The sequence below is a fragment of the Phyllopteryx taeniolatus genome, chromosome 18 (assembly GCF_024500385.1).
Source record: "Phyllopteryx taeniolatus isolate TA_2022b chromosome 18, UOR_Ptae_1.2, whole genome shotgun sequence".
In the NCBI taxonomy this organism is placed as follows: Eukaryota; Metazoa; Chordata; class Actinopteri; order Syngnathiformes; family Syngnathidae; genus Phyllopteryx; species Phyllopteryx taeniolatus.
This window is the reverse complement of record NC_084519.1, coordinates 1,252,451-1,276,815: the sequence shown is the minus strand read 5'-3', so window position 1 is coordinate 1,276,815 and position 24,365 is coordinate 1,252,451. Positions and strand designations below refer to the sequence as shown.

At 43.4% G+C, this 24,365-nt stretch overlaps 1 protein-coding gene across 2 annotated transcripts in view; it reads right to left on the bottom strand.

Annotated features, from left to right (window-relative positions):
• The window catches only part of katna1 (katanin p60 (ATPase containing) subunit A 1), a 33,829-nt gene extending 9,904 nt beyond the window's left edge, over window positions 1–23,925 (bottom strand). The window contains exons 1-10 of one of the 2 annotated variants that reach the window (XM_061755045.1): window positions 23,593–23,925; window positions 16,196–16,361; window positions 15,984–16,123; window positions 13,467–13,662; window positions 13,021–13,136; window positions 11,158–11,263; window positions 10,929–11,087; window positions 9,519–9,645; window positions 9,247–9,381; window positions 72–198 (exon numbers count right to left, since the gene is read on the bottom strand). In XM_061755045.1, the coding sequence (XP_061611029.1) occupies window positions 72–198; window positions 9,247–9,381; window positions 9,519–9,645; window positions 10,929–11,087; window positions 11,158–11,263; window positions 13,021–13,136; window positions 13,467–13,662; window positions 15,984–16,123; window positions 16,196–16,357 (1,268 nt within the window). In that variant the 5' untranslated portion in view covers window positions 16,358–16,361; window positions 23,593–23,925. Of the gene's footprint in view, window positions 1–71; window positions 199–9,246; window positions 9,382–9,518; window positions 9,646–10,928; window positions 11,088–11,157; window positions 11,264–13,020; window positions 13,137–13,466; window positions 13,663–15,983; window positions 16,124–16,195; window positions 16,362–17,848; window positions 17,870–23,592 lie in introns of those variants that run through there. The other variant, XM_061755046.1, reaches the window with a different exon arrangement.
• Between the last annotated feature and the right edge of the window lie 440 nt (window positions 23,926–24,365).

The window sequence follows — 24,365 nt, the reverse complement described above, 5'->3', positions numbered from 1 at the left end:
GAATTTGTGAAGAAAAAAACTACATCTCAGAACCTCTACATAATGTAGAATGTGACCAATTTTAGTCTGACCTGCACACGTTTGTGATGTCAGCTCCTGAATAACCTTCCATCTGCTCAGCGATCTTGTCTAAATCCACATCATTGGCCAGCTCCAACTCCTTCAGGCTAATCCGGAGCAGCTCCACCCGTCCTTTTGCTGAAGACACAATGTTAGGGCACACAGTATCACCACAAAGTGTTATTACGAATACGTTTTGTATATCTCTATGTGGTTTTGACAGTACATGTGAAGTGGAAGTACACAAATGACAGAACATTTCTGTTGTTGTTATTCAAAACAGCAGGACAAGTCCTTGCAGATTAAATAATGATAATATTAGTTTGCAATGCTGGGGTGTTGCTACAGTATTTGCCAACCCTCCATATTAGCCTATTTTCTCTTTAAGCCACTGGCAAAGTGTGGGAGGATAATCAATTTACACAGGCATGAGGAACCACCTGAAGCTAACAGATAGGCTAATGCACAAAACAAATAATCCACAACCCAGAACAGAAAGAGAGAGCCAGAGAATCCACGAGTTGTCTAATGTTCTATTTTGTGCAAATATCTTATTGAGACCACAGAGACTCACAGGTCACTTTATTAGGTACACTAGAACCAACGACAATGCCCTGCCTCTTTCTGTTTTTAATTTAGCGATTATTTTCATGGTTGCAGTGGTATATAATGATATGGCATCATGAAAAGTGTCTATTTGGTGACTTACTGAAGGGCATCCTTAAATAAATGCCTGACTGTGCCCCTAAGGACTAGTAATTCCATCAGGATTACAGGTTGTTTACTGGGTCTCAGAGGGAAATACAAAAGAACTGTACAAAAGGTTGACGAGAGTGAGAGGCAGAATGACAGGAATGTGGAGCTGAGGAAGCTAGTTTCGTGTTGAGGGGGGCTGGTATGATAATCCAGCTCTGGTCCCACATTAAGCAGTTAAGTGTTTGGCGCACTGTAATATTGTTTGACATTGCACTCTGTTATCAACCTGTCAGGCACGGGTGTCAAAATTAAAGCCTCGGGGCCAAATCCGGCAGCTACATCAGTTCATGTGTCCCCATTTAAGTGCATAAAGTGTGTCTCCTTCATGTTGCTTGCTAAATGGATTTGTTCTTTTTAGGGATGCACACCAACAGTTTGTTTCCACCGATACAGATAACCGATGACTTGCTGCTTCAGCAAGCTGATACCGATAACAGATATACATTTTTTTTTATGGTTTATATCAAGGGCCTTCAAAAATTTCCAGGCTGAGGCCCCCCCCAAACTGATGGAAGGCTGGACCGGGGACCCCCTACTTATTTACATTGTATATAATTGTATTTTATATCAAACTGGTCATATAATACGATGCTTTTATAGTCATAAAATGAAAATAGTATTATATGAATATCATATTTATTATATATTGTATCATATGCATATGACGTAATATAAGAATAAAGCAATTCTTTTTATTATCACTATACACAAGCACAATGAATTGAGATGAAATACGATGTATAAATTAGGGTTGGGATTCTCTGGCACGAGGCCGATTTGATACGTAGCTAGATACACAGGTAGCAATTCGATTAAAAAAACGATATCTTTACGGGCTAAACAATTACAATCTCGCTCTCCTTTCACGCTAGGAATGCCACTGCTTTTTTTTTTTGGCTGCTTGTTGCTGAGTGCTGACTGACTTTGAACTTTTCAGTCGCGATGACTAGCTTCGTTCAACTGCCGATTGTTGCGTCAGTTTCGGGACATACCTGGCCGTGTATCCTCTCGGAGGTTTCTTTTTAGGGTCGCACAGTACCAACTCGAACGTACAAGTGGACTGTGAGGACTCGAGAAGAAGCATGAGTTTGCTTCGTTACAGCCCAAGGAAATTGCCGAAATGCAAATCTTTGCCACATTGTTTGCATGATTACAATCTGGGGCGCACATTTCGCCGCCGGCCCTGGTGTCGACGGTGGACTTGAGATAAGGTAGGTAAGGTGATGTCACATTCAATATTTACAACTCCTGGGGAATGCTACTTTGCTATATCTGTGACCACGAAAGTAGCTTAACTACTTAAAAGCCATTTGATGTTGTAATAGTGACGCTACGGAGAACTGTAGTTAAACTAGTAGGGTTGCTAGTATCCAGCACTGCTGTGTTTGATTATAAACATAACACCTGCGTAACACAGCGCGAGATCTCTCGCGCTTGTTTTACGAGATGATAACCACAAAGCCTCAGGCAACCAATTCCTAGCCTCGCGATATGCAGTCCGCAGCCCTACAACCGCCGTATCTAAGGATTCCTGGCAGATTTTGTAGGTGGAAAGCGGGTTCTTTGGCAGAAAGAGAAGAGGAAAGCACAGAGCCTAGAACTGAATGTGGGGATTTTGAATGTTGGGACTATGACAGAAAAATCTCTGGAGTTGGTTGACATGATGACTAGGAGAAAGGTTGATATATTGTGTCCAGGAGACCAAGTGGAAAGGCAGTAAAGCTAGAAGTTTAGGGGCAGGGTTTAAATTATTTTACCATGGCGGAGATGGGAAGAGAAATGGAGTCGGGGTTATTTTAAAAGAAGAGTTGGCTAAGAATGTCTTGGAGGTGAAAAGAGTATCAGATCGAGTGATGAGGCTGAAATTTGAAATTGAGGGTGTTATGTGTAATGTGATTAGTGGCTATGCCCCACAGGTAGGATGTGACCTAGAGGTGAAAGAAAAATCCTGGAAGGAGCTAGACGAAGTAGTTCTGAGCATCCCAGACAGAGAGAGAGAGTCGTGATTGGCAACGAAGTGGCCAGGTATAATATGCACAGATGACTATAATTGCCAAAACTACGTCACACTGTCAGTGATTTCAAATCATGTCGTTTGCAAGCGGTTTCGGTGTTCAAAGGCTTTCGCATTCTAACGACAAACTGCATCAATGTCAACCATTGACTATGTCACGGACACATTTTGACCTATGTTATGCATAAAACAGTAGAAAAAAATTATCCTGATGGAATGGCACCTTTAGAAGATAAAAAAATAAAAAACGGTGAATAAAAATAAATACAGCCATGGCTAAAAACATTGGCACACTTGGGGTGACTGTATTGTGTATTATATACTGTATATATTTGTCTACAAAAATACTCCCAATATTCTGGCATTTAGCGAATAGAAAAAATGTTGGTAATCCTGAATGACCTAAAACAGGAAAACTTTAGTCTGATTTCATGTCAGGCAGTCATGGGGGGAAAAAGCAGTTGTCTTTTTGTACAAAGCCATGCAATTTATCTGCAGTTCCTCCTGTGTGCAGCTTGGCTTCTTTGGGGCAGTGTGGTGCGATGCATGCATGGATGGACATGAATATTTACAGTAAGGTTACAAAAAAAAAAAAAAAAGGTCAAAGAAGGTTGCGATAAAACTTCATTAAAGTCGTTTTTCACAGATTTGGCAGAATATACGCCTGTATTGTTATTTTGTCTGTCTGTATGTGTTACTACAGCATTTGTGTATGAATATTTATTTGATCCCTATTGCTAATGTTGGCCAGCCCATCAATGGGGTTTTCCATTGACTGTTAGCATAAGGTGACGGTTTCTAAAACGATGCGTGTCTTGTATTTAAAAATACGTGTGGAATTCTTTTTGTTGTGCGTTTTACAGTAAACTCCAACTGGGGTGTCTAGTCACCCCTATGCTCAGGGAGGGCAGGAGAACATTCAACAGGCTATAAAGTACGAGCTGCTGTATGAGGCTAGCGGCATTAACTCCGGTTCAGCTATCGCTGCAACACGGTGCATTCAGGGTGCGTTTACTTCTGCGTTAACCATCCACGAACAGGATGTGAGACGCATCTTCAAACAACAAAAGATTAACAAAGCGGCAGGCCCAAACCGTGTGTCCCCATCCTGCCTCAAAGTCTCCGTGGACCAGCTCGCTCCAGTCTTCACGCAGATCTTCAATAGATCTCTGTAACTGTGCAAACTACCATCCTGTTTCAAACGCTCCATCATCCCAGTCCCCAAGAAACCTGCAATCTCGGGTCTGAATGACTTTGACATCTGTGGTCATGATGTTCTTTAAACGCCTTGTGCTGGACCACCTCAAGAGCGTCACCGGTCCCCTGCTGGGCCCCCTACATTTTGCCTACCGAGCAAACAGGTCAGTCAACATGGGACTGCACTTAATCCTAGAACACCTTGACAGCGCGGGGATCTCCGCGAGGATCCTGTTCGTGGACTACAGCTCTGCGTTCATCCCTGACCATCATCCCTGAGCTCCTTTCCTCCAAGCTTCTCCAGCTCGGCATCTCGCCTGCCATCTGCCAGTGGATTTACAGTTTTCTGACGGGCATGATACAGCAGGTGAGGCTGGGGGAGGCCAACTCATCCACACGCAGCATCAGCACTGGGGCACCCCAAGGTTGTGTCCTCTCTCCACACGAACAACTGCATCTCAACGCACCCGGCTGTCAAACTCCTGAAGTTTTCAGATGACACCACTGTCATTGGCCTCATCAAAGACGGTGACGAGTCTGCATATCGACAGGAAGTGGAGCGGCTGGAGCTGTGGTGCGGCCGGCACAACCTGAACATGCTCAAGACTGTAGAGATGATTGTGGACTTCAGGAGGCATCCTTTGCCACAGCTGCCCCTCACGCTGTCCAGCTGCCTTGTGTCAACCATCGAGACCTTCAAGTTCCTGGGGATTACAGTCTCTCAGGACCTGAAGTGGACGATCAACATCAGCATGGCCTGCCACAGGAGCTGCTGAGTCAGTTCTATGCAGCGGTCATCGAATCAGTTCTGTGTTCTTCCATCACAGTCTGTTTTGGTGCTGCTACAAAAAAGGACAAAGTCCGACTGCAACGGACAATCAAAACTGCTGAAAAGATTGTCGGTACTCCCCTACCAACCCTTGAGGACTTGCACGCTGCCAGAACTAAGACAGGAGGCGGGGTACACCCTGAACTGGTTGCCAGCCAATCGCAGGGCACATAGAAACAAACAACCATTCGCACTCACAGTCATGCCTACGGGCAATTTAGAGTCTCCAATTAATGCATGTTTTTGGGATGTGGGAGGAAACCGGAGTGCCCGGAGAAAACCCACGCAGGCACGGGGAGAACATGCAAACTGCACACAGGCGGGGCCGGGGATTGAACCCGGGTCCTCAGAACTGTGAGGCTGCCGCTCTAACCAGTCGGCCACCATCTTACGATCATAATAACATAATGGAAAAAAAACGATTAATGTGCCGCGGGGTGGGATGTATATGCAAGTAAACGCACCCTGAATGCACCCTGTTGCAGCGATAGCTGAACCGGAGTTAATGCCGCTAGCCTCATACAGCAGCTCGTACTTTATAGCCTGTTGAATGTTCTCCTGCCCTCCCTGAGCATAGGGGTGACTAGACACTCCAGTTGGAGTTTACTGTAAAACGCACAACAAAAAGAATTCCACACGTATTTTTAAATACAAGACACGCATCGTTTTAGAAACAGTCACCTTATGCTAACAGTCAATGGAAAACCCCATTGATGGGCTGGCCAACATTAGCAATAGGGATCAAATAAATATTCATACACAAATGCTGTAGTAACACATAGAGACAGACAAAATAATACAGGCGTATATTCTGCCGAATCTGTGAAAAACGACTTTAACGAAGTTTTATCGCAACCTTCTTTGACCTTTTTTTTTTTGTAACCTTACTGTAAATATTCAGGTCCATCCACGCATGCATCGCACCACACTGCCCCAAAGAAGCCAAGCTGCACACAGGAGGAACTGCAGATAAATTGCATGGCTTTGTACAAAAAGACAACTGCTTTTTCCCCCCCTGACTGTCTGACATGAAATCAGACTAAAGTTTTCCTGTTTTGGGTCATTCAGGATTACCAACATTTTTTCTATTCGCTAAATGCCAGAATATTGGGAGTATTTTTGTAGACAAATATATACAGTATATAATACACAATACAGTCACCCCAAGTGTGCCAATGTTTTTAGCCATGGCTGTATTTATTTTTATTCACCGTTTTTTTTTTTTTTTTTTGTATCTTCTAAAAGGTGCCATTCCATCAGGATAATTTTTTTCTACCGTTTTATGCATAACATAGGTCAAAATGTGTCCGTGACATAGTCAATGGTTGACATTGATGCAGTTTGTCGTTAGAATGCGAAAGCCTTTGAACACCGAAACCGCTTGCAAACGACATGATTTGAAATCACTGACAGCGTGACGTAGATTTGGCAATTATAGTCATCTGTGCATATTATAACTGGCCACTTCGTTGCCGTTACCCGCCCACTCAATTCAGCTGAATGGCAAGACAGCATTTCCGGGTTTTAACGAGTCTCAGCTGCTGCAGAGCCATAAAAATATGTTGTAAAATATGTGTTTTACAACAATACTTGGCTGTATTTATAATTTTTTATGTGGTTGTGGTGGATGGAGTGGCGAGGGTTGTCTTCATTGTCGCCAGCAAAAATTCCACTCACATGGGTGGGAGCGAGGGACAAGCTCTGTGTGGTTGCCTCTCGTGTCTCCGCCGATTCAAGTTCTCTATTGGTGGGCCAGCGGTCCACCACTTGGTGAATTGTGATTCACAATGAGTTGTGCACACTGGACACTTGTCTCGACCGTGCCGCACGGATGTGCCACCTTGGTGACAGAAGCGAGGGAGTGCTCCACGGCCCCCCCTTTGAATGGCGAGAGCGCTACGGTGGTGGAGGTCCCGCGCCCGGTGGGAGGGCACTTCTGGGCCGCTGAGGCGGTGCAAGTCCACCGGGGCTTTTCATGGCCAGAGTGCTGTGGTACGCTTGACTTTTGCTCCCAATCATGTAAATGGCGGTGGCCAGACAACCATCGCTGGAGACTATGAGTGTGGGTCTCACTATTTAAGCCACCACGGTTCCGTTGGAAATTGCAAACATAGTTAGGTGTTGTTGTAAAACACAACGTGTATACTTGAATACTGGATTTAAATGTGGGTTCCGAGTGTATACATAACTCCCACGATGAAACTCATGCGAGGGATTGAAGGGTGTCATCTATCTGGCAGACTCTGATATGGACCAATCAAAGCCATGCTGTTTTCCATATTTAAATCAGCGAAGATTCAATCAGAGCAAAACACATTTACATGTCACATAATAATGCAGAGTCTGACAAAGGCGGAACTGGGCCATACGCCACTGTGTCGGGCAACCAACTACGTACAGACACTGGCCTGCTCGGGCCATTACAAATTTCTCAGTCACACAAAATTTTCACCTGCCGAAAATGGCCAAAACTACATTTTCAGTGTGAGTCTGAAATTCTTTTGTCACCGAAACATCCCATCCAAGACAGGATGTTGTGATGAGGCAAGGAGAAACCGCGACTAACACTGCCTGACTGGATAAATAGGCACCCATTCGTGTTAGCCTCAAGGCTCATATAGCAGCTCGTACTCTGCAGCCTATAGAATGTTATTCCGAGTTGGAGTTTACTGTAAAACTAAGTGCGCAAAAAAGATAATTACAAGGCACACATCATTTTAGAAATTGGCAGTTTAATGCTAACAGTCAATGGAAAACCCTATTGACAGGCAAGCTAAAATGACCATTTGGTCACAGGACCTTCAAATATTCCCACACAAACGCTGTAGTATTATACATGGACAGCTAATATAACAATACTCACGGGCATATATTCTTCCTAATTTATGAAAAACTAGTTCATTAACTATAGTGCGCAAGAACTGTGATGCAAACCCATACATGTCAGATCATACACCCAATAAACTCACCATGATCGTGTCTGCATTGATTCGGGAGACGTCACTCACGGTACCAGAATCGGAAGCATAAAACCCTGATCGGAGCACCCCTAATTATACAAAGTGTGCACAACATCAAGACAACACATTGTTGGAATGTCAGTGCTAAGTAAATTTTTTAATAATTTTGTAATTGATTTATTTTTTTAAGCATTATTAATTTATGCAATTGCAATGCCTTGATTTTAGTGAGCGATCACCCTGAGTACAATTGGCCGAATAATTTCTTAGAGGGGCTTAAATAACACAGTATAAAGACGCTAAATACGAAGTCACCACTAAAACTTATATCATGAATATACGGGGCCAGTACAAGTTCTGATAGGGCCACCACAACTTGGCTCATGATGGCCCGAGAGGACCAGCACTCATAAAGGCTTAACGTCAGACTCTGTAATGAGAAAGCCGACCATCTCAAATGCCAGGCAGAAAAGACCAACCGCAATAGCTTGAAAAAGGACATTTTTTAGCATTTCCAACCAAAATTATCATGCAAACCAGATACTGTATAAGGACATCAAAGGTTAGGAAAATTAATTAGTAAAACAGGCATGAAAGGGAACCCTTCATATATTATTATTTTACTTGTTACTAATTCATTTTTTGGTTGTTCTTTTAAGTTATATTTAAAGTTGAGTTTTGGTAGTCAAATAAATACTAAGTTTCAAAATCAATGAATAATCGTGTTTATTAATTGTGATTTCAATATCAATCAAAATAATAAAATGCTTTTTTCCATAATCACACAGCCCTAGTGATGGGGTAAGTGTGACAATTTCCCCACGATGGTTACGTACATCACATACAACTATCATGTCAGCAACCCGCAGCATCCACAGAGTCTGCGAGCCTGTTTTCTGGCTTTGGTCACGTGACATACAGAAGCATTGCGGGGGTAGGTGTGATGTTAATTTCAGTCGCCAGCGGGGCGTAATATTGCCTAAAATGGTCACAACCTGAGTTTGTCGGAGATTGATGAATTATTATGTTTAATTCTTATTCCACAAACCCAATCTTAACCAGAAAACTGTGTTCTGATACGTGGTGGCACATGCAACGTATTCTTGCAAAAACAAATGTGGGTTTACTTCTACTTTAACACAAATTGAACAATAGCTGTATACTTAAACATTTGCTTTCCACCATTTTCCATGATTTTGTAACTTCAATTCAATTTGTTTTTAAAATATACAGAACAAACAAATGCAGGGCGAATTGTGTATATAATATATTGAAGTGATGATACATTTATGCATTGTAACAGTTATAAAGGACCTCTGAGGAAAAGTACAATTACAATGTTGCCTGCAATGGAAATTAGTTTGACACTCCTGAATGTAGGCAAATTTAAGGACCATTAGGCCAATGAGATCGATGAACAGGAGATGTACCTGAGGGCAGGGGAATGTAAATCCTCTTCTCTAAACGTCTTCTCAGAGCCTCATCAATGTCCCACGGGAAGTTGGTGGCAGCCAGCACCATCACCATCTTTGAGGGGTCATCATTTTCCAATGCTCCACCAACACCTACCCATTAGAAACAACAGAAATGTGTTTTTGCTGACAGTGTCTGGGCTCACAATAGAAATATTCTACGCCCATGAAAAAAATAAAAACCTGTTAAATCATTTCTAGCTGTAATTGAGAGAATCTTATTGATCTACCGTCCATCTGCACCAGCAGTTCTGCCTTGACTCTTCGACTGGCCTCATGTTCCTCAGAGGTACCTCTGCGACTGCACATGGAGTCGATTTCATCGATGAAGATCGTAGTGGGAGCATAAAATCGGGCCTGAACAAGGACAATGCGAGACAACCACGATGTGCCCAATTGTTCACACTGGATTTCACATATATTACAGCTAGGGTTGGGCATCATTTGAATTTGAGCGAATCTGGTCGGGATTCCGGTTCCTCATTTCGATTCTGGTTCCAAACGATTCTTGACTCAGATTCTTTTAGGGGGCTGGGTCAAAAAGGTTTGCATGGTTTAAATAAAGGGTGCCCAAATTATGAACATCCATTTTCTTAGCAGCCCACAGCATAGACTAAAATGAACATTTGACTCAGGGTTCTTTAGAACCAGTATCAACATCAAACCTATGAACGAAAAGGCAATGTGTGTGGAATTAACCAAATTGACTAAATATTCATTAACTGTTTTAGCGAAAAGTTCAATATAGCATTGTTAAAATTATTTGCGACTGTTTTATCACGTTAAATGGTTTATGTGTGCAAGTTTTAACTTGACTTCCTGTTTTAAGCTTGTAGCCTTTTATTTTGAAGGGTACACGCTGGAACTCAGCATTTTGGCACGAAAAGTAACTTCACACGACACCGGAGAATTTCGAAAACAATAACTAGATAGAACCAAATGCTCTAAAACGTTGCTTCCTTTACCTACCCACTGATGAGGCACAAGGTTAGGGTTTGTGATACTGTGCGACAACGTTTGTGAATTTTGTCCCAATTCATTGTGATGTAAAGTTGCTACTTTGACCTTTGGTGAAGTTTTCTCTCAATGTTAAGCTTTTTTTTTTTCCCCTCTCCCCCCTCATCGGCTCTTACGTTGGTTTGAAGACTACAATAATTGCTAAAAACAATCAGTGCATCAGTGCAACCCACCGTTTAACTTGAACATTGCCGCAATGTTGGCACAGATGTATTTTTTTTGTTTCACTCACCCAAGTGACTTGACTCAAGTTCCGCGTGGTGTAGCCTTATGCTCAGAGCGGAAAGGAGCGCATCAGACTTCTACACACCATGAAAGCCTCCTTTGCACAATATAATCTTATTACAAGTGTTGCGCTGAAGCGACTGGTCATTTATTTTAACAAAGTTAAGACACACTTTTGTCCGCAGTCTCTGTTGGGCACAAGCACTTCTTCGTGCACGTTCTTCGTTGGTTTTCCCCACTCTCTTCTTCGGGGTCGGCGGACTGGGAACCGAAATTATTAAATTTGAACGATTCCGGGAGAAGTGGAATGTTAGCCCCGGTTCCAATCGGTTCTCGATGCCCAACCCTAATTACAGCTCCTGAATTGAAAAACATTGACGGTGACACCAAAGTCTTACCATCTCAAAGAGCAGGCGCACTAACTTTTCAGACTCTCCTCTGTATTTAGAGGTCAGTGTTGATGAGGAGACGTTGAAGAAAGTAGTCCTGCATTCAGTTGCAACCGCCTTTGCTAAAAGTGTTTTCCCTGTGCCGGGAGGTCCCACCATGAGCACTCCCTGAGGTGAGAGTTTCATGGACTGCTGTCAGTGACATGCCATACACACACATTTTAATCTAGATAAGCACCTTCCATGGTCTCCGTATGCCTTTGAAAAATGCTGGCATCCACATTGGCAACACAACCGCTTCTTTCAGGAGTTTTTTTGCATCACCGAGGTCTGCAATGTCGTCCCTTCGAAACAAGATTACGATAGGTCAAATTTAGCCAGATAGTCTGGAGTGCAACATTGTATTATTAAAGGTCCCATGCCATCATTTTTCCCCCCTCAGAATCTTTGAAGTCACAAATAAACCGTCTCTATGGCTAAATTACTACTACCACCACAAATGTCCACTTAATGCTTTATATCCTTAGTGGGATTACATTAAAGTCAAATATAATCATCTGTTACACTTTACAGATGCAAAGATGATTGGGATTGGTCAATCCCCATTACCCCTTCCGCGCACAGCGCATTTTCAGAGTGACTCGTAAATATATGTGTTAATTGTATTATGCTTTACGTTGAATGCAAAAACAGTGCTGAACCAACAGAACGTTTTGATTTTCTTTATCAGTCCAAATGCCTTTCACAAAATGACAAGCTAATTAATACACAAATCCTAGAAATATGTGGTAAGTTAGGCGTATAGTAACTATGAGCCAGTGTAATTAAGTGATTAAATACTGCCATAAATACAACACACACTCTGCAAAATATGTATATTCAAACTAAAATAATCAATGAATGACGAAAACAGAAGACTAACTATTTAACTAAAAGTTCTACTCTGTTCACGAGCCAGCTGGTGCACATCCATTTTCAAGCCTCACCATCGAGGAGCTAATGGACTTCTGCGGAGGATACATCAGATGGCCCTCAATTTAAGGTAGCTCCTGGAGGATCCTCCATGCTCGCTCCTCTATGGGCGTTTAAGACACTTGAGATGCTCCTTAATATGGCGGGATGACATCAACTTCCGGGTCGCGTTTGATGTTTTGAGGAGAGAGGAGCCGGCAACGTTGCATTTAAGGGACTTGAGATGCACCCTAGCTTAATTAAAACCGTGACATGCCATGTTGCTGTTCAGTTGAGCTGAGTGGGTGGGTAGCAACCATGAAGTGGGCAGGTACTAGAATAATTAGTAACTATGTCACAAACGGAAATCTGATCTGGTCTTTTAACAAGCTATTTATTCTCTTTTATGTTTAAATCGACAAATCACATAGATGTCAAACTTGAACCATGTCACAGACTCAATTTGTTATGCATCAAACAGAAAAATTTGTATTTTAATGGCATTGACCTTTAACCATAATACATATATGCTGTAACTACGCTTACATTATTGCTGCACAATCTAGTCACAGTGTCTGCAATTCTGCCTTTACAATTTATTAATTTTTTTACCCTCCCCCGATACTGATGAAGAAATATTCGTGCAACAACATTTTACTCTTCTTGTGGATACAATTGGAGACCTGAGAAGGGTTCCTAAAACAGTAAGGCTTAAATATCTATTTTCATAAACCTAATTAATTTGACACTGCTCTCATTTTAGAGCTCATTAGACTTGTGTGCATTTACCCAAAGTTGTGGCCAGTTCGTATACATGGAATCTATGCAGTAGTCTTACAATAAGCAGGTTTGTTTAGAAAAGTAGCAAGATGCAATTCAAGATTCTCCGTGACAGACAAATCAAATTCCACTCGTAAAGCCTTCTGTACCAATAAAGCACAGCACCCTAACAGAATAAATGTTAACCTTTTAATTGAAACTAATTATCAAATGTTTACTTTTTAGGGGTTATGTCTTTTGTGTGGCTGTTGGTCGTACACATTGGCACACACCCTCTTACATTTAGGTGAGCAACTGTGTTCCCTCTGTAGCGCATTATTTACAATACATGAATCTCCAGAAACAAAGACAAAAATGGACGAACACATACCATTTAATGTTTGGATTCTGAGATATGATATCTCTCTCCAGGGCTTCTACAAGGTCTTTGTCATATCCTGTCCCATCAAACTTTTTCAATTCTTTTTCCTGGCCATCTCCTTTGCTCTGGGAAACAAACCAACACAAAACAGTATTTATTGCGCCTTAACGGAGAGTGTGAACAATTGTTTGGTCTGAACTTTTAGGGGTGCTCAGCTCTCTGCAAAGCAGAATGGAAGAATTACAGTATAGTACCTTGCAATTAACACAATCAAGAGAGTCCCTTTTAATGGAAAAAAAGGTTAAATGAATGCTTTAAGAATTATAATAATGACAAATGCTCATTCCAAATACTAAGAAAATATCACCTGTCTAAGAAGCTGAATTAAATGAGAATGTGATTGCAGATTTTTTGATAGCTAATTTGGAGCAGGGGTAGAACAATAAAAGCTTCACCTTATCTTCCTTTGCTTTGCCAGCAGACGCTTCCTTCGTTTCTTTTGTTTTGCCCTTAGCGGGTTTGTGTCTGCCCCCGTTGGCCCCACGAGATGAATGCCTTTGCTGGGCATTCACGGCCACGCTGAGGCGGTTGTTGATTGGTTTGCTGTCTTTATACGGGTTTGTAGGCCTCCTGACAGGACATGGGGAATGCCTGCGGATGACGAGAGAGAGAGAAAAAAAAAAAAAAAAAAAAAAAAAAAAAAGAGGAAATGTTACTCTCGAGATATATTTCAATTCAGTCATCTCATTATTACTGTAATGAAAGGCTTCAGCAAGCTGGGAGATTTGAAGCAAGATGTATTGATCTTATTTCATTAACATTGATAGCAGTTTCCATTTTTACCTTAAAAAGCTAGTCAAAGCACTTTTACAAATTTGCTTCAATCAGATGATGATGGTGTGTGCTGTCACAGAAGCCAAGACTCATACGCATATTGATGCCTTCTTTTCTTTGCTTTTTAAAAATTTTTTTTTTATAAAGACCTGTTTCCCACCTAGTTTTATCATATCATCTGCTGAATAGCATATTTGCCCAAGTAATTTTTAACTGTCACAATGTCAATAAAAAATTATCAATGTGTTTGCTAATAATTATCCATCCATATCCATCCATTTTCTTCTGCTTATCCAAGGTCGGGTCGCGGGGGCAGTCGCTTTAGCAGGGATGCCCGGACTTCCCTCTCCCCAGCCACTTCATCCAGCTCTTCCGAGGGCATGCCGAGGCGTTCTGAGGCCAGCCAAGAGACAGTCTCTCTAGCGTGTCCTGGGTGATCCCAAGGGTCTCCTCCAGGTGGGACGTACCCGGAACACCTCACCAGGGAGGAATCCTAATCAGATGCCACAGCCACCTCATCTGGCTCCTCTCAATGTGGAGGAGCAGCAGCTCTACTCTGAGCTCCTCCCGGCTGACTGAGCTTCTTACCCAAAAGGGAGAGACCAGAAAGCCTGTTTTGTTCGCCACCGCCGTTGAGCATAAGCACATCTTCATGTGCTTTCTTCATTGGTTTTTGCCGCTGCTTCTTCGGGGTGGGCGGACAGTAGGCATCGAAACTGAAAACCAAAATATTTTAATTTGAACGATTCCGGGAGAACCGGAACGTTTGTGCCAGTTCCAATCGGTTCTCGATTCTCAATGCCTAACCCTACCTGGTCCCACTAAATGGATTTCACCTGAAGTATACAGAAGCTTAATTGTATTGTTAAATTTTATTTTGGTTATTATCAAGAAAACCACTGCAAACTGCTAGAGCTTCATATCAACTCTTATTAATCTCTATTCTCTCAGCCATTTTCGTTGTCCATCCATCCATCTTCTTTACCGCTTATCCTCACTAGGGTCGAGGGCGTGATGGAGCCTATCCCAGCTATCTTCAGGATGTACCCCGCCTCTCGCCCGAACTGGTCGCCAGCCAATCGCAGGGCACATAAACAAACAACCGTTTGCACCCAAATTCACACTTACGGGCCATTTAGAGTCTTCAATCAACCTACCATGCATGTTTTTGGGATGTGGGAGGAAACCGGAGTACCCGGAGAAAACCAACGCAAGCTCGGGGAAAACATGCAAACTTCACGCAGGCGTGGCCGGGATTTGAACCCCGGTCCTCAGAACCGTGAGCAAGACGTGCTAACTACTCATCACCGTGGCGCCCTATTTTCGTTGTCATCATCATGTTTGTCCAAACAAATGTACTTTTAGTTGCATCCATCCAACCATAGATTTTCCAGACCGCTTATCCTCACTAGGGTCACAGGCGTGTCAGCTAACTCTGGACTGGTCGCCAGCCACTCACATACTAAATTGCACCAGACAAAAATGAACAAGAAAAAAACAATGGATCTGTTTTTTCCATGACTATATTATTCATACATATTTACTTTACTCATACGTAATACTAGTTTAGTGTGCAATATCTTCCACAAATATACAGTAATATCAACTTCTACTGTTAGGCGGATGACAGCCAGCTCTAGCCCCCCCCCCCCCATCTCTGGAGCGTCCACCCTCCTGACATCCGCAATATGGACTATCTCCCCACCTTCAAGTCTAAGCTAAATACTCATCTGTTTAAACTGGCTAATATGATTTAATCTCCTGTTCATTTGATTTGACACTTTTTACACTCACTTTTAGATTGAACTTTTACCTGTATGTAATAATTCTCTGTGCTTGTTCTGTTGTTGTTGCTTCCTTGTTTTTATTTGCTTCGTAAGGAGACCTTGGGTGCTCAGAAAGGCGCCTACAATAAAATGTATTTATTATTCTTACCATGTCCGCACTCTCGAAGCCAGCCAGCGAGCACTCTCAGCGGGCAGGCTTAGGGCGGTAAATAGACATGGACGTACAGGAAATATGGTGCAAGCGGCGCTTCGAGGCAGAGAATTTGCCTCGAAGCCCCCCCCCAATCGACTTTTTTCCCCCCAGGCCTAAAAAAGTATTTAAAACAAAGAAGGATCCTGGAGCTTCCTTACCTTGGTTCAATGGGTACAGGCCTCATCTCAAAATCATCTGGTTCAATTGGTTTAACAGCTCCGGCGTGCAGCTGAACGCTCTCCAGTGTCGACAGGAGGTCTTGAACCTGGCTGCTCTCCTCGCTAACTTCTTGCCACAACTGGAGAAAGAAACCAGATATATAATAGCGTCCAAGCTGATTGTTCTTGTTTTTAATCATCATATTATTTACGCTCTGCCATCTCTGTTGAAGACTAGGGTCTCGTGTTGTGTACACATGTTTCTTGATTTGTTCGAGCAGGCCTTGGTAGAGAACACTGGCTGAGTTGTAGTTTCCCAGCAAAGCATATTCACGGGCCAGCTTCATGTTCTCAAAGATCTCTTGTAAACTCATAGTGCTGTGGAAACAGACAGGTTGTCAAAATAGGATTAACTGATGGAACTGGCTTAGTTTCATTCATATTGACTTGTAACAATCATTTTCAAGCTAACAAAAAATGTCCACGTGTATTTTATTAGGGATGTTCGATACCACTTTTTCAGACCGATACCAGTATGAGTATTCACTCGAGTACCCACCGATAACAATACCACTAGTACTTTTGATACATAAAATTTCACTTAACACAATGACAGATACAGTGGTGTGAAAAAGTGTTTGCCTCCTTCCTGATTTCTTATTTTTTGCATGTCACACTTAAATGTTTCCCATCGTCAAACAAATTTAAATATTACCCAAAGACAACAAGTAAACACAAATTGCAGTTTTTAAATGAAGGTTTTGATTATTAAGGGGGAAAAAAATATCCAAACCTACATGGCCCTGTATGAAGAAATAATTGCCCCCTAAACCTAATAACTGGTTGAGCCAGTCTGAGCAGCAACCAACTGCATTCAAGCATTTGTGATAACTTGCAATGAGTCTCTTACAGTGAGGAATTTTGCTCCACTCATCTTTGCAGAATTGTTGTAATTCAGGCACACTGGAGGGTTTTTGAGCATGAACCACCTTTTTAAAGTCATGCCAATAGGATTAAGGTCAGGACTTTGACTCGGCCATTCCAAAGTCTTCATTTAGTTTTTCTTCAGGCATTCAAGAATTGGACTTGCTGGTGTGTTTTGGATCATTGTCCTTCCTTCCCCCTATAGCGGACACGCCATGAAAAGATGACACCCAGCGAGACTCGAGATAGACGACCACGGAGTGGCGAGACGTAACTTCACATTCGGACGTTAAATGAATCAGCAGCCATAATCAACAGAAGCAAGACACAGACATTTGCTTTGGCAGGCCGACGCTAAGTGAATTACGAGCACCCGGAGCTTCAAAGCGGAGACCAAAGATACCGAGTTTGCCCGAGGAAGCTAAGTTAATTAACTTACAGCCAGCCCGGAGGATTTCACCAACAAAGGCGCCTCCACTCTGCTGGGTACCGCGCCACATGGGAGTTTGAACAGGCAACAGCGACACCCACAGGTGACGGAATGGCACTACAGACGCAGATTCATGAAACACAGTCTGTACCGGACTTAGCTGGGAGTTAATATTTTAAGAACTTTACATGAACGCCACTAGTGACTGTATTGCTGCAAACATGAATGTCTGATGTCGAATCCGTTGTCAACTGAACCAGATGAAATGTTTCACTCCACACCACACAAATGCCACATTGAAAATAGTAGTGTTGCTCAACAATCCCAACATTTGAAACATTTGTTACAGGTATTAAAGAGGATAAGCAATGCAGCCCTATGGGGGGCACAAGTCAGTGCAAACTGTAGGCCGGTCCCAAGCCCGGATAAATGCAGAGGGTTGCGTCAGGAAGGGCATCCGGCTTAAAACCTTGCCAAACAAATATGAGCGTTCATCCAAAGAATTCCATACCGGATCGGTCGTGGCCCGGGTTAACAACGTCCGCCACCGGCGCCGTCAACCTGCAGGGCGCTGTTGGAAATTCAGCTACTGTGGGTCGAAGTCAAAGAAGAAGAAGAAGAAGAAGGTGGAAAGCGGGTTCTTCGGCAGAAAGAGAAGAGGAAAACACAGAGCCTAGAACTGAATGTGGGGACTTTGAATGTTGGGACTATGACAGGAAAATCTCGGGAGTTGGTTGACATGATGATTCGGAGAAAGGTTGATATATTGTGTGTCCAGGAGACCAGGTGGAAAGGCAGTAAGGCTAGAAGTTTAGGGGGAGGGTTTAAATTATTTTACCATGGTGTAGATGGGAAGAGAAATGGAGTCGGGGTTATTTTAAAAGAAGAGTTGGCTAAGAATGTCTTGGAGGTGAAAAGAGTATCAGATCGAGTGATGAGGCTGAAATTTGAAATTGAGGGTGTTATGTGTAATGTGATTAGTGGCTATGCCCCACGGGTAGGATGTGACCTAGAGGTGAAAGAGAAATTCTGGAAGGAGCTAGATGATGTAGTTCTGAGCATCCCAGACAGAGAGAGAGTCGTAATTGGTGCAGATTGTAATGGACATGTTGGTGAAGGTAATAAGGGTGATGAAGAAGTGATGGGTAAGTACGGTATCCAGGAAAGGAACTTGGAGGGACAGATGGTGGTAGACTTTGCAACAAGGATGCAAATGGCTGTAGTGAACACTTTTTTCCAGAAGAGGCACGAACATAGGGTGACCTACAAGAGCGAAGGTAGAAGCACACAGGTGGATTACATCTTGTGCAGACGATGTAATCTGAAGGAGGTTACCAACTGTAAGGTAGTGGTAGGGGAGAGTGTGGCTAGACAGCATAGGATGGTGGTGTGTAAGATGACTCTGGTGGTGGGGAGGAAAATTAGGAAGACAAAGGCAGAGAAGAGAACCATGTGGTGGAAGCTGAGACAGGACGAGTGTTGTGCAGCTTTTCGGGAAGAGGTGATACAGGCTCTCGGTGGACGGGAAGAGCTTCCAGAAGACTGGACCACTGCAGCCAAGGTGATCAGAGAAGCAGGCAGGCGAGTACTTGGTGTATCTTCTGGCAGGAAAGGAGAGAAGGAGACTTGGTGGTGGAACCTCACAGTACAGGAAATCATACAAGGAAAACGGTTAGCTAAGAAGAAGTGGGACACTGAGAGGACCGAGGAGAGGCGAAAGGAATACATTGAGATGCGACACAGGGCAAAGGCAAAACAAGAGGCATATGATGACATGTATGGCAGGTTGGACACTAAAGAAGGAGAAAAGGATCTATACAGGCTGGCCAGACAGAGGGATAGAGATGGGAAGGATGTGCAGCAGGTTAGGGTGATTAAGGATAGAGATGGAAATATGTTGACTGGTGCCAGCAGTGTGCTAGGTAGATGGAAAGAATACTTCGAGGAGTTGATGAATGAGGAAAATGATAGAGAAGGGAGAGTAGAAGAGGCAAGTGTGGTGGACCAGGAAGTGGCAATGATTAGTAAGGGGGAAGTTAGAAAGGCATTAAAAAGAATGAAAAATGGAAAGGCAGTTGGTCCTGATGACATTCCTGTGGAGGTATGGAAGCATCTAGGAGAGGTGGCTGTGGAGTTTTTGACCAGCTTGTTCAATAGAATTCTAGTGCGTGAGAAGATGCCTGAGGAATGGAGGAAAAGTGTACTGGTGCCCATTTTTAAGAACAAAGGTGATGTGCAGAGCTGTGGCAACTATAGAGGAATAAAGTTGATGAGCCACACAATGAAGTTATGGGAAAGAGTAGTGGAGGCTAGACTCAGGACAGAAGTGAGTATTTGCGAGCAACAGTATGGTTTCATGCCTAGAAAGAGTACCACAGATGCATTATTTGCCTTGAGGATGTTGATGGAAAAGTACAGAGAAGGTCAGAAGGAGCTACATTGTGTCTTTGTAGATCTAGAGAAAGCCTATGACAGAGTACCCAGAGAGCAACTGTGGTACTGCATGCGGAAGTCTGGAGTGGCAGAGAAGTATGTTAGAATAATACAGGACATGTACGAGGGCAGCAGAACAGCGGTGAGGTGTGCTGTCGGTGTGACAGAAGAATTTAAGGTGGATGTGGGACTGCATCAGGGATCAGCCCTGAGCCCCTTCCTTTTTGCAGTGGTGATGGATAGGCTGACAGATGAGGTTAGACTGGAATCCCCGTGGACCATGATGTTTGCAGATGACATTGTGATCTGCAGTGAAAGCAGGGAGCAGCTGGAGGAACAGTTAGAAAGATGGAGGCATGCACTGGAAAGAAGAGGAATGAAGATTAGCCGAAGTAAAACAGAATATATGAATGAGAGGGGTGGTGGGGGAAGAATGAGGCTACAGGGAGAAGAAATGGCAAGGGTAGAGGACTTTAAATACTTGGGGTCAACCGTCCAGAGCAATGGTGAGTGTGGTCAGGAAGTGAAGAAACGGGTCCAAGCAGGTTGGAACGGGTGGAGGAAGGTGTCAGGTGTGTTATGTGACAGAAGAGTCTCTGCTAGGATGAAGGGCAAAGTTTATAAAACAGTGGTGAGGCCAGCCATGATGTATGGATTAGAGACAGTGGCACTGAAGAGAAAACAGGAAGCAGAGCTGGAGGTGGCGGAAATGAAGATGTTGAGGTTCGCTCTCGGAGTGACCAGGTTGGATAAAATTAGAAATGAGCTCATCAGAGGGACAGCCAAGGTTCGATGTTTTGGAGACAAAGTTAGAGAGAGCAGACTTCAATGGTTTGGACACGTCCAGAGGAGAGAGAGTGAGTATATTGGTAGAAGGATGATGAGGATGGAGCTGCCAGGCAAGAGAGCTAGAGGAAGACCAAAGAGAAGGTTGATGGATGTCGTGAGGGAAGACATGATGGCAGTTGGTGTTCGAGAGGAGGATGCAGGAGATAGGCTCTCATGGAAAAGGATGACGCGCTGTGGCGACCCCTAACGGGACAAGCCGAAAGGAAAAGAAGATTAAAGAGGATAAGCGTGGGACAATGCAAAGTGGTAAAATGGTCTCGTTATCTTAAATCCAATCATTAATATTTTATTCCACTGGTTTTAAACCACGAAAACAACACCAAAATGGGAAATTAACACTCAGAAGCGGTCCAGCTCACCTTTTGGTCCCGAAGGTGGTAAAGGAAGGCGGGAGGGGGTAAACCACCCCCTTCTGGCTCGCTTCGGCCATAAAAAGGCCGGAGCTATGCTGTCTGAGTAGCTCTTGTCTCACCCAATCAACTTGCCGACGACTGGCCCAGGCAGGACGCCCACCTCACCACAAGGTGACAAAGACACATCGGAGCATCCCGACTGCAGAGCATCCTGCAAGCTCTCCAAGCTGCCCTGTTTGGGGGCCTGAGCAGACTCAGAGGGAACGGAAGCGGGCACAACGCGCCAGTTCTTGCGAGACGAGACACTCCTGCCGTCCTGCCTGGGAACTTTTTGGGCTCCTTTTTTTCCTTCTTCCCTTCATCCAAATCCACCTGTTCCCGGTCTGGACGCAGGCGTCGCTTCTAGCTCATTCTTTCCTCCTAAATTAATTACAATTTTATTTATTTACGCTACACCCGTGTGAATCGCTTTTTCACACAGGGCCATGTAGGTTTGGATTTTTTCCTTTAATAATAAAAAACATTTAAAAACTGCATGTTGTGTTTACTTGTCTTGTTCTTGATCAATATTTTAAAAAAAATTGACGATGGGAAATATTTAAGTGTGGCAAACAAGCAAAAAAAAAAAAAAAAAAAATCATTAAGGGGCCAAACACTTTGTCACATCAGCGTAATTGTGAAAAAGACATTTCGTTTTGTCTGACGCACATGAAGACTCGCCATTGTCTCAAACCACTGTAGTGTAGCGCCAAATACCGGAGAGGACGACTTACTTGATGTCAGATTTGTTTGCGTTAAGTATCAGTGGCTCGTATCAGCAGCCTGCATGAGTACCCCAAGACTAAGGTTGCAGAATTAATCGAATTTTAATCGTGATCGCAATTTTGGCTGCCATGATTAAATGAGCCTGATCGTCAGCGATTTTTTTAATTTAAAATGCGGCGCTGGTGCATAAGAAAAGTGCTTTATTTGTACCAGTGCCCGCAACCCAGTCAGCCAGCCACCGGGGGAAAACGTATGGTTCAGGCATTATTTTGTTGTTTTAGCCGCTGCATTGACTTTATCTTTTTGGCTGGCCTGACCGCAGTAAAGAGACCTTGAAATAAGGCCGGTAGCGGCACAATACTGATAACAGTACTTTGATTACCATTAACAAGAACAAGAGCCCATTAAAATTATATGCAAAGTCACAATGACATGTTCTCCCTACTGCTCAACTGAAACGGGCTCCGTCCCTTAAACGCTTGTGTCATCCTCTGTGTATCACAAATTGTGTCATTGAGGTTATGTTGACTTATGATGTTTTAATGACAAGTTAATGATAATCCATCCATCCATTTTCTGAGCCGCTTCTCCTCACGAGGGTCGCGGGCGTGCTGGAGCCTATCCCAGCTGTCATCGGGCAGGAGGCGGGGTACACCCTGAAGTGGTTGCCAGCCAATCGCAGGGCACATAGAAACAAACAACCATTCGCACTCACAGTCATGCCTACGGGCAATTTAGAGTCTCCAATTAATGCATGTTTTTGGGATGTGGGAGGAAACCGGAGTGCCCGGGGAAAACCCACGCAGGCACAGGGAGAACATGCAAACTCCACACAGGCGGGGCCGGGGATTGAACCCGGGTCCTCAGAACTGTGAGGCTGACGCTCTAACCAGTCAGCCAATGATAATGTTACACAAATTGTTAACTGGCTCTAAGCAGGAGAGGGATCACTGCCTTTTGTGTTTGGCTTCACCGTTCACTAACAATCTACTTTCTGGTCAGAGTCCGCACTGCTGATTGCAGAAACTGCTACTCGCTATCTTATGGTCGGATGCAGAAACCCAAATATGGTGCCCCAGGAGTTTTAAAATGATAATTTCATTAGGGTAGCGGGTGAGCTGCAGTATGTCCCATCTGACTTGAGAAGAAAGGCAGGGGACACCCTGGACTGGTCAAGGGCCAATTGAGTCATCAATTATAGTCTTCAATTAACCTAATATGTGGGAGGAATATGGGAGTAAGCCAGAGTATGTGGAGAAAACCCAAACAAGCACAGGGAAAACATCCAAACTCCCCATAGAAGAGAGTCTAACCCAGAGCCTCAGAACTGTAAGGGCATTGTGCTTACAAAACATAGCTCCATGATATTACTTTGAAAAAGCACAACTGCCACATCTCACACATTACGAAGTGTATCGGTGTTTCAGAGAAACTGGAATGATACTAATTTTAATTATATAGCACTTAGTTACAAGGTTCTGTACATGTGCTGATGACTACAAGCTTATTTTGAGATCATTGCTTATTCAGACTATTAATTGATGGAATATATTTACACAGCTATCACTTGCATTGTGTCTTCGTGTTCTAAACGTACGCAATGTATGTAATATTTGCCTTTAACGACTAATTTGTTTGCTAGAGTGACAAATTAACTTTGGCAGACAAGATTCGGTCGCTCACCAAGTAAACAGTTGTTAGCACAATGTACCACAAATGTATCGTTCTACATTAGCTGCACTTCAAATTGCTGACAATTGCGGTGTCTTTCGCGTTCGGTTACATTGTTGTTGGCTTACTTTCTACAAAGTTTTTTTAATGCTTGAAATCGAACGAAACAGGTACGAAACTCAACTTTTTCGAATGAGCCCACGCAGAGTTCTGGCAGCGACAGACGTGACGAGTTCCGCCGTCGGAGTTCAAAGAGGAGACGACACAGATAAACACTTTTAACCCGGTGGGGGCCCCGTGGCGGCGATTGGTACACGGAAGTGGAGAACAGCGCCCTTTCCTGGAGCTCCAAGGGAAGGGAAGGCAACTGTCAAGTTAGCGGTTCACCTAGCTAGCGTGTCGCGCTAACTGCTGTTATTGCCATTAATTTTCCAGACAACGAACAAGTTGGACTTCTTAACTAGAAGTAAATTACATTGGTAGCGTAATTATTTTTGCAAAACTCGTTTTGCAGCCGGATGTCTGACTTGACTTGAGCATGTGACGACCAAAAATGATGGATTTCCGCCCTTGATTTTCAAAATAAACTGCGACTAATATTCAAACGTCATAAAACCATCCGTTCTGTACTGCTTATCCTCACAATTAACTTACCACGCATGTGGGAGGAAACCGGAGTACCCCGAGAATACCCACACAGGTACAGGGGGAGCATGCAGACTCCACACAGGCGAAGCCGGGGTTTGAACCCGGTCCTCAGAACTGTGAGGTAGATGTGCTAACCAGTTGTTCACTGTGCCACCTTGTCATAAGACCCCACCAAAATATTATAATAATAGTAAAAATGGCATGGTTTTAAACTCGTGCCACTGAATAATGGGTGAGTCACACTATTTATAACATACGAGACATTTTTGAAATTGAGATCGCAACTAGAAAAGCAGTGATGTCATTTCT